The 9,715-nt window shown below is 47.2% G+C and overlaps 1 protein-coding gene across 2 annotated transcripts; it reads left to right on the top strand.

The window, feature by feature from the left end:
* Positions 1-2,288: 2,288 nt before the first annotated feature.
* On the top strand, positions 2,289-8,636 carry LOC117842654 (ABC transporter G family member 36). 2 transcript variants are annotated; one of them, XM_034723146.2, is made up of 19 exons: positions 2,289-2,660; positions 2,748-2,957; positions 3,144-3,388; positions 3,491-3,567; positions 3,689-3,742; positions 3,835-4,227; positions 4,319-4,600; positions 4,712-5,028; positions 5,130-5,290; positions 5,373-5,639; positions 5,741-5,982; positions 6,063-6,395; positions 6,473-6,763; positions 6,918-7,001; positions 7,091-7,224; positions 7,347-7,574; positions 7,675-7,846; positions 7,954-8,208; positions 8,304-8,636. In XM_034723146.2, the coding sequence occupies exons 1-19, from the start codon at positions 2,314-2,316 to the stop codon at positions 8,559-8,561; spliced, it is 4,350 nt and encodes a 1,449-aa protein (XP_034579037.1). In that variant the 5' UTR covers positions 2,289-2,313; the 3' UTR covers positions 8,562-8,636. The 2 variants fall into 2 exon arrangements, with proteins under 2 accessions (XP_034579037.1, XP_034579038.2); XM_034723147.2 differs by lacking the exon at positions 2,289-2,660 and having other exon boundaries at positions 2,726-2,957; positions 5,202-5,290.
* Positions 8,637-9,715: the final 1,079 nt, after the last annotated feature.

Below are 9,715 nucleotides of genomic sequence, written 5' to 3'. Positions count from 1 at the left end.
TAAGAATGGACTTGATGATGATATTAATATTAATGTTTTTTCATAATTTTTTTGGAAACTATGCTTGTTTAGTATAGTTGCTAACTTAGACGGGTAAATGAACTTAGAACTTGTGGCTAAAATATTGAAAGTAAGGACCTACTCTAGTCGCTTTTGGCAAAAGCAAACCCCAGAGCCAAAAAGCTTGCATGTCTAGGTGTTGGTGGATTAGTACCACCAGTCGGTTAAGTCTTGTTGAGCGTAGTCGCTCAGCCTTGTTGTGGCATATCTCTTTCAGGTGATGTTGACGCCTTTGAGCTTGCTGCAAGTGGCACTTGGCCTCCCCAGCTTCCTCCTGGGTGGACGGTCGAGTGAGATCCCTCCTAGGATGGCGAGGACCGGGATCACTGATGTCATGATCGGCTTCGTCATGATGTCCGGCAACGGCGTTAGCTTCCATTTCTTTATTTCTGCTGTCTAAACTCTACAACTATGTTTGAATTTCGAACTCAATGTTGTAATAATTTTGCTGCACTTGCTTAATTTGGGTGATCTATTGTAATCTCTGGAACCACTCACCTTCGTGTGAGCTATGCTTTCTCAGTCCTGTGAAGTGGTTTATCGGATAAAATCCGATGGACTACCGAGTTAACTTGATTAAAGTACATGATAGTGTGTTAGGCAACTTAATTGTGCTTTAGCTAGTTAATTTGAGCGGTTCCGCCACAACGACCAAGATCCACTCACCTCCAGCGACATCCTTGGAGGTGGCGCAGCAGTGTTGCAGGGGAGTCGGCGGCTCTCCTCCACCCCAGCGTAGCGCTGTCCCCACCCCGGCAGCACTCTCTCTCACCCTGGTGACCGAGCTCCCCCCACCCTAGCGGCTATGGCGTTCCCTGCGCGCAGGCTTTATCTCTCTCCCCCTACATTGCAATTGTATGTTTCAATTGTTCAAACGTTTCAAAGGTATGTTGCAGTTGAATCATATGGATGTTGTAAAAGTAGATCGGGATCTGTTGCATATGTTGCAAGTGTTTCAGAGGCATGTTGCAAGCGTTTTGTTTGAAATGTTTCATTTGTTCCCAGAAGTATTGTTGCAAGTATTTGATCTGGATGTTGCATACGTTAAACAAATATGTTGCAACAATATGCTCTAAAATATTTCATCTATTTCAGTCTTCTATTGCATCAAGTGTTTTCAAGTTGCAATTTGCAAGTGTTCTATTTGGATGTTGCATAAGTTTTCACACATATGTTGCAACTATATGTTCCAGATGTTTCATCTGTTTGAAACGTATGTTGCACTCAAGTATTTTATGTTGCACGTGTTTCATACTGTTCAGAGAGTCAAGGGGTGCCGGGGAATGAAGCGCGACGAGCCAATGGATGTGGCGCGTGGCGCGCTGGGGGCTGGCCTCGGGGGCACGACGGGGTGGGGGTGCGCCTACGGGGGCAAGGCGAACGGATGGCGATGGGGGCGGGGGGCGTGGTGCGGGCGTGTCAGGCGTGCGGAGGGGGGCATCCCGATGGAAGCTGAGCCCGCGTGCAGGGGCAGCAGCGCGAGCGTCCGATACTAGGCCTGGACGTTGGACGTCTGAGCGCTAGCAGTTCCAAGAAGCGGAGAAGCGTAGTAAGGGTGTGATCCTATAGTAGCCTATATGATATACTAGTACCCATCCCATATCAACTCCCTCAAAGTTTATTAATGTTGGAAAGCTTCTTATTTAGTCACATATCCACTTTGGTATTTAACTTTAAATTAGAAGTACTCCCTCTCTTACTACAATCCATACTACTGCTATCGACATTTCTATAGTTTGACAATAAGAAAATAGCCAATATTGGTCATATAAAATTTTTCTTTTAAAATTTGTTCAGAAAAGTGGAATATAGAAATATATGAAGTACTAGTCAAAATCATGCATTGCAGACATTTGATTTATGTGCCATTTAATGCCTTATTGAGGTCATTAATGTTGCTTTGAAAAATATTTTAATTGAGTCATTTTTTAATGCCTAGAGATGTATTGATGTTGATTAGAATCATTTGATTGTTGTGGTCACATATGTGTGCAAAGATTTTTGGTTGGATGCAATGCAAGTACGCAACATACCCAAACATGCCTCGGCTTGCATAGTCACTAAACCTTAGCGGGAGCCAACAAGTGGCCAAGCAAGGCACTGCAGCGATCGACGTCGATGCTCAATATAGATTCGGCGACGAGTCCACATAGTTCCCGACCCTATACTCACCTCTATATAAACACAAGATGCACCCATGCTCTGCTCTCACCACCACCATCTCACGGTAGTAGACGTCTAGACGAGCAGGCGATGGACCTGGCCGGCGAAATCCAGAGGGTGGTGAGCATGCGGCGGGACAGCGGTGGCTCCGTGTGGCGGAGCAGGAACGACGCGTTCTCGCGCTCGTCGAGGGAGGCGGATCGCGTCGACGACGAGGAGGCGCTGCGCTGGGCGGCGCTGGAGAAGCTGCCCACGCGCGACCGCGTGCGGCGCGCCATCCTCGTCCCCCCTGGAGACGACGAGGGGCAGGGGGTCATGGACGTGGACGTGCTCAGCCTCGGCCCCGGCGAGCGGCGCGCGCTGCTGGAGCGCCTCGTGCGCGTCGCCGACGAGGACCACGAGCGCTTCCTCGTCAAGCTCAGAGAGCGCCTCGAGAGGTAATAGCCGTTGTAATACCGTGCATCTAAAATCTGCTTGCGACCTAGCTCCCTGATATACTGTTGGTGCCTTGGTGGTGCGTGCAGGGTTGGGATCGACATGCCGACGATCGAGGTGCGGTTCGAGCACCTGGACGTGGAGGCGGAGGTGCGCGTCGGCAGCAGCGGCCTCCCCACCGTCGTCAACTCCATCACCAACACGATCGAGGAGGCGGCCACCGCGCTGCGTCTGCTGCGCAGCAGGAAGCGGAAGATGCCCGTCCTCCACGACGTCAGCGGCATCATCAAGCCCCGCAGGTACACAAATCCATATATTCCTTTCATCTCCTTGGCTTTCATAACAAAAGAAAAAGATTGTTATTATTATACGTGCTCTGTAGACCTTCGATTCTGGTTCTGGACAAGAGATTATCATTAAGTTCTTCTACCGTCTCTTTTCTTTTTCCTATATCGTGCTCGTGTGTTGGTACTACGCCCGTGCAGGATGACTTTGCTGTTAGGCCCGCCCGGGTCAGGCAAGACCACCTTGCTGCTCGCGTTGGCCGGAAGGCTCGACAAGGACCTCAGGGTTTCAGGCAGGGTGACCTACAACGGCCACGGCATGGAGGAGTTTGTGCCCGAGCGGACGGCCGCCTACATCAGCCAGCATGACCTCCACATCGCGGAGATGACAGTGAGGGAGACGCTCGCCTTCTCCGCACGCTGCCAGGGTGTGGGCTCCCGCTTTGGTGCGTCCATGAACAACTACTCTATAGTCTAGTCACACAATTGCGTGTTCATTCAATGGTGTCGCTTGCGTGTTCAGCTTTCGTCTTTCTTGATGCTAATAGATATGCTTATGGAGCTGTCGAGGCGAGAGAAGGCCGCGAATATCAAGCCTGATGCTGACATCGATGCTTTCATGAAGGCAAGATTTTCTACATACCGACCCATGAACAATCCAGATTTTATTTTTATGTAAAAAAAACAGATTTTGTTTTTCAATCTTGAAGGCACCAGTATAATTTTTCTGCTCAACAAATTATTAGGCGTCTGCAGTGGGAGGACATGAGGCCAATGTGGTCACTGACTATATTCTCAAGGTTCATGCATCCTTTTTGCCATAGGGCTACTGAGTAAATTTTCCATTGAATTACTCAAAATCTGCTCTTAATTTACACTCCACTTGCTGCAGATACTGGGGCTAGAGTTATGTGCAGACACAATGGTAGGGGACGAGTTGCTCAGGGGCATCTCCGGGGGACAACGAAAGCGTGTTACGACCGGTGAGATGCTGGTCGGGCCAGCCAGGGCGCTTTTCATGGACGAGATCTCCACTGGCCTTGACAGCTCCACCACGTTTCAGATCGTGAACTCTCTCAGGCAGTCCATCCATGTCCTCGGTGGCACAGCCGTCATCTCCCTGCTGCAGCCAGCGCCTGAGACTTACAACTTGTTCGACGACATCATCCTTCTCTCTGATGGCCAGGTCGTGTACCAAGGTCCCCGGGAGGACGTGGTTGGATTCTTCGAGTCTATGGGGTTCAGATGCCATGAGAGGAAGGGTGTAGCGGACTTCTTGCAAGAAGTGCGTACAATATTAATTTCCAAATCTTTTTACATTCATTTTGTGAAGACCATGATAGCACCTCTCGTTTTTTGTTTTTTTTTCTGAGCAGGTGACTTCAAGGAAAGATCAGAAACAGTACTGGGCAGAACCAGACAAGCCCTACAGGTTTGTTCCGGCCAAGGAATTCGCGACTGCTTTCAAGTCCTTCCACACCGGTATGGCTCTAGCAAAGGAGCTATCCGTGCCGTTCGACAAGAGCAAGAGCCATCCGGCTGCACTGACCACCACGAGGTACGGCGTGAGTGCCAAGGCGTTGCTCAAGGCCAACATAGACCGGGAGATACTTCTCATGAAGAGGAACTCTTTCATTTACATGTTCAGAACATTCCAGGTAATCGCAGTCAATCCAAAAAAAATTGATTGTATAGCATCTCAGGGAAATCAGAAGCAGCATGACTTACTCGGTGACTCCTCGCACATTGCTGCTCTTGTGCCTCTTCAGTTGACACTAATGTCACTCATCGCAATGACCGTCTTCTTTCGCACCAAGATGAAGCGTGACTCTGTGACAAGTGGGGGCATCTTCATGGGGGCTATGTTCTTTGGCATCCTTATGATCATGTACAACGGATTCTCTGAACTTGCACTCACTGTCCTCAGGCTGCCTGTATTCTTCAAGCAGAGGGACCTCCTCTTCTATCCAGCATGGTCGTACACTGTACCCTCATGGATCCTTAAGTTCCCCGTAACCTTGATGGAGGTTTCCGGATATGTTTTCGTAACATACTATGTCATCGGGTACGACCCAAATGTTGGAAGGTGAGATTTATTGGGAAACATATCCTTATGTGTCATTATTTAGCATTATTTCTGCTCTAGCAGTGTTTTGTGGATGCTCTAACAGCACTAGTTGCACTCAGGTTCTTCAAACATTATCTGATAATGCTGGCAATTAACCAAGTGGCAGCATCACTCTTTCGTTTAATCGGCAGGGCAGCAAGGAACATGATCATAGCAAATGTCTTTGCAATGCTCATTATGATGACTTTCATGGTCGTAAACGGTTTCATTCTAGTAAGAGGTAAAATCTCATCTTACTACCGGAAGAAATGGTAAAAACTCATCCTTCATTAAACCATGCTCCATTGTATATTTTTGTACAGATGACGTGAAGAAATGGTGGATCTGGGGCTACTGGATATCCCCGCTGATGTATGTGCAGAATGCCATCACAGTGAATGAGTTTTTGGGGCATAGCTGGGATAAAATTTTGAATAGCACTGTCTCCAACGAGACTCTCGGTGTGCAAGTCCTTAAGTCCCATGGGGTGTTCCCGGAAGCCAGGTGGTATTGGATAGGCTTTGGTGCATTGCTCGGATTCACCGCGTTGTTCAATGTTCTCTTCACTCTTGCCCTTACATGTCTTAGGCGTAAGGATCTTCTGAGCTTGCTTTGTCACTCTATTGTTTCTTGCATTCTACAAAATTGATCTGGAAGCTGAGGAGACGGTTTTTTCTTGTTGTCTTTCCAGCATATGGAAACCCCAGGCCATCAGTATCTGAAGAGGTGCTGAAGCAGAAGCAATCCAATGTGAAAAATGGGATTCCTGATGCCACCCCTTGGGCGTCTGTTCAACCAATAGGGGATAACACGGAAACTAATTTAGAGATGTCGGAAGATGATTGTGGCCCTACTCAGAAGGGGATGGTTCTCCCATTTCTCCCACTTTCTCTCAGCTTTGATGACATTCGATACTCTGTTGATATGCCACAGGTATAAAGATAAAATGTTGCTTCTATGGTATTATATATGAAACTTGATCAAATTTATCACTAGTTTGTAACCAAATGCAGGAAATGAAAGCGCAAGGTGTAGCTGATGACCGCTTGGCACTCCTCAAAGGTGTTAGTGGGTCTTTTAGGCCAGGGGTGTTGACCGCCCTGATGGGTGTCAGTGGCGCAGGAAAGACTACGTTGATGGATGTTTTAGCAGGGAGAAAGACTGGTGGCTACATTGAAGGAAATATAAGCATTTCAGGATACCTAAAGAATCAAGAAACATTTGCTCGTGTAACTGGATATTGTGAACAGAATGATATCCACTCACCCCAACTGACTGTTCGTGAGTCATTGCTTTTCTCTGCATGGCTCCGCCTTCCTAAGGATGTGGATTCGAATACAAGAAAGGTCAGTAGTTGTTAAAAACCTAAGTTAATTAAATATTATTTTGTAGATAATGATTTAACTTTGTACATCATATCCAGATGTTCATTGAGGAGGTGATGGAGCTTGTAGAGCTTAAACCACTGAGAGATGCTTTGATTGGACTTCCTGGAATAAATGGTTTGTCAACCGAGCAGCGGAAGAGGTTGACAATTGCTGTTGAGCTTGTTGCGAATCCATCCATCATCTTCATGGATGAGCCAACATCAGGGCTTGATGCACGGGCAGCGGCAATTGTGATGAGGACAGTTAGGAACACTGTTGATACTGGAAGAACTGTGGTCTGCACCATACATCAGCCTAGTATTGACATATTTGAAGCATTTGATGAGGTGAGTGATATTGTAGCTGGGGGATTCCAGGAAGCTACTCTCTGGATAACTTTGGAAAATCAGTCAAAATCAATCCATGTATTAATATTGTTACCGCTTTTTCCAAGCCTTGAACTAATTTGCAAGATCTAAAATATTTGATAAATGTTTGCAGCTTTTTTTTATGAAGCCAGGTGGAGAAGAGATCTATGTGGGTCCACTGGGTCATAATTCTTCTGAGCTGATCAAGTACTTCCAAGTAACGTGATACTAGCTAGATTAACTAAACATTCTCCTGTTCTTCATTATTGTTACATACATGATCAACTTGGCATATTATATATCCAGGGGATTCAAGGTGTCAGCAAAATTAAAGATGGTTACAATCCAGCAACATGGATGCTGGAAGTAACAACAGTCTCCCAAGAACAGATATTAGGCGTTGATTTTAGTGACATATACAGGAAATCCGAACTCTACCAGTAAGTAACGTATTGCATTCGTCACTTAATGAACTCTACCACGTGCTGCATACCAACGGACCTGTAAACTTTTTAAACATGACGCAACTTCTCCGTATAATTTTTGCAATTGTCATTTACAGGAGGAACAAGGCCTTGATAAAGGAACTGAGCCAGCCGGCACCAGGTTCGAGCGACCTGTATTTCCCTACCAAGTACTCGCAGCCTTCCTTCACGCAGTGCATGGCCTGCCTGTGGAAACAAAACCTGTCCTACTGGAGGAACCCTCCTTACAACGCCGTCAGGATCATCTTCTCTACAGTTACTGCGCTTCTTTTCGGCACCGTGTTCTGGGACCTTGGGGGCAAAGTGTAAGTCAATTGTATTATACTGTACTACTTAATAATTACTGAACAAGGTTTTATACAGCAGCCATAACCCTACTCATATTTTTTCATCTGAATCCTGCAGGAAGCGGCAACAGGATTTGATTAACGCCTTGGGGTCAATGTATGCTGCGGTGCTGTTCCTTGGTGTCTCGAATTCCATCTCTGTTCAGCCGGTGGTGGCAGTTGAGAGGACAGTCTTCTACCGCGAGAGAGCCGCCGGCATGTACTCATTTTTCCCATACGCATTTGGACAGGTGAATGAAGAATGGTCCTACTTCTGGAGAAGATCGAGTTCTAGATCGATCGACACCCATGCATTATTGGGAGAAGGATTCTAATTCGTTTCTCCTGTTCGTTTCAGGTCGTCATCGAGCTCCCGTATGCGTTGGTTCAGGCCACCGTGTACGGGGTCATAGTGTACGCGATGATCGGGTTCGAGTGGACGGCCGCCAAGTTCTTCTGGTACCTCTTCTTCATGTACTTCACGCTGCTCTACTTCACCTTCTACGGCATGATGTGCGTCGGCCTCACGCCCAACTACAACATCGCCTCCATCGTCTCCACGGCGTTCTACAACATCTGGAACCTCTTCTCAGGGTTCTTTATCCCCCGCCCAGTAAGTTGCCGTTATTAATTTGAGCGGTGTTTGGACATTTTTTTTTATTTGGCACAACTCATTCTTAGTTAATTTGGGCTTGTGTCTGAACGCAGAGAACGCCGATCTGGTGGAGATGGTACTGCTGGGTATGCCCCATCGCGTGGACGCTGTATGGACTCGTCGTCTCGCAGTACGGCGACATCACCACGCCTACGGAGGATGGCAGGTCTGTCAAGGTGTTCCTGGAGGACTACTTCGACTTCAAGCACAGCTGGTTGGGGTGGGCGGCCGCCGTCGTCGTGGCTTTCAGTATGCTCTTCGCTGCATTGTTCGCCTTCGCCATCATGAAGCTCAACTTCCAGAAAAGATGACGCTATATATATATATATATATACCAGTTCGGGAGATTACGATCGAGGGCGAATGAAACGAGCGACTTCGAAAAATTTCGGATTTCAAATTTTGAGTTACTATTCACAGCACTATTCAAATTCGGCCAACACTATTCAAATTCACGGCACTATTTAAATTCAGCTCACTATTCAAATTCGGGAATATGAATAGTGCCCGAGCACTCACCTGGGAGTCGGTGGAGCACCTAAGTGTGGCGGCACTATTCACTCACTATTGCGCACTATTTGGCTACTATTAGGGGTCGCTTTCAAGGGATACGAGCACGCGCGGGTGCGTGATTAGGTATATTCCTTGATTAAGTCTATTCTCAGGATCTTTGCGGGTTGGCGAGACCGAAGATTCAGCCGGTCGTGCTGCTATGCTTGTCACAGTCCTACTCGGTACTCACCGCATACCTCGCTGGCTCGCTTCAGAACCAGACCAGCCCGGCCTGCACCCTCACCGTCCCCAGCCACGCTCACACAGACTCAGGCTCTACCGTCTCCCCAGTCAGCTCCACCCGAAGGGAACACTTCTCTGCGCACACAGGGTTCTCCTCAAACGCCGCTACCAGGGCTAACACGAGAACGACACACGCAGAGGTTTCTCCTCTAGGGTCCCTAGCGTAGAGACATCGCCCCATAAGAACGAGCTTAAAGGAATGCAGGGATGCTACCAAGACAGCTTAATCCATTTCCACGGGACAAGCTTACATGCGGCTTTCCCTTTCGGGAAACCCCAAGCACTTAGCACAAACCTTGATTACCTTACAAACCGAGGGACGAGCTCCAACGGCCTCCCTTTATTCCACGTCCGAATGATTGATGTCGCAGACTTCAATCAGAACATCATGGCATGCAGTATTATTCTACCCCGGCCGAATTGTTGTTAACATTTTAACAACACTGGAGACTTATTCCTTTGTGTGATAAAATATTCTTTTATGCGAGCTGTATTTCTATTCTTCTTCTTCAATATCCGGTTCCTCTGGTTGCCACAGTTCGTACCATGACAGTAATTCACGATATTCTTTTCTTAACTGGCATTCGATTCCATAATTTGGCTTAAGTAGCCTTCCTACTTCTTTTGATATTATACTATTCCTTCCATAATATTCTCGTAGAAATATTTT

Source organism: Setaria viridis, chromosome 2 (assembly GCF_005286985.2).
Source record: "Setaria viridis chromosome 2, Setaria_viridis_v4.0, whole genome shotgun sequence".
Taxonomy (NCBI): Eukaryota; Viridiplantae; Streptophyta; class Magnoliopsida; order Poales; family Poaceae; genus Setaria; species Setaria viridis.
Note: the sequence above shows the minus strand (reverse complement) of the source record. Positions and strands in the feature narration are given on the sequence as shown.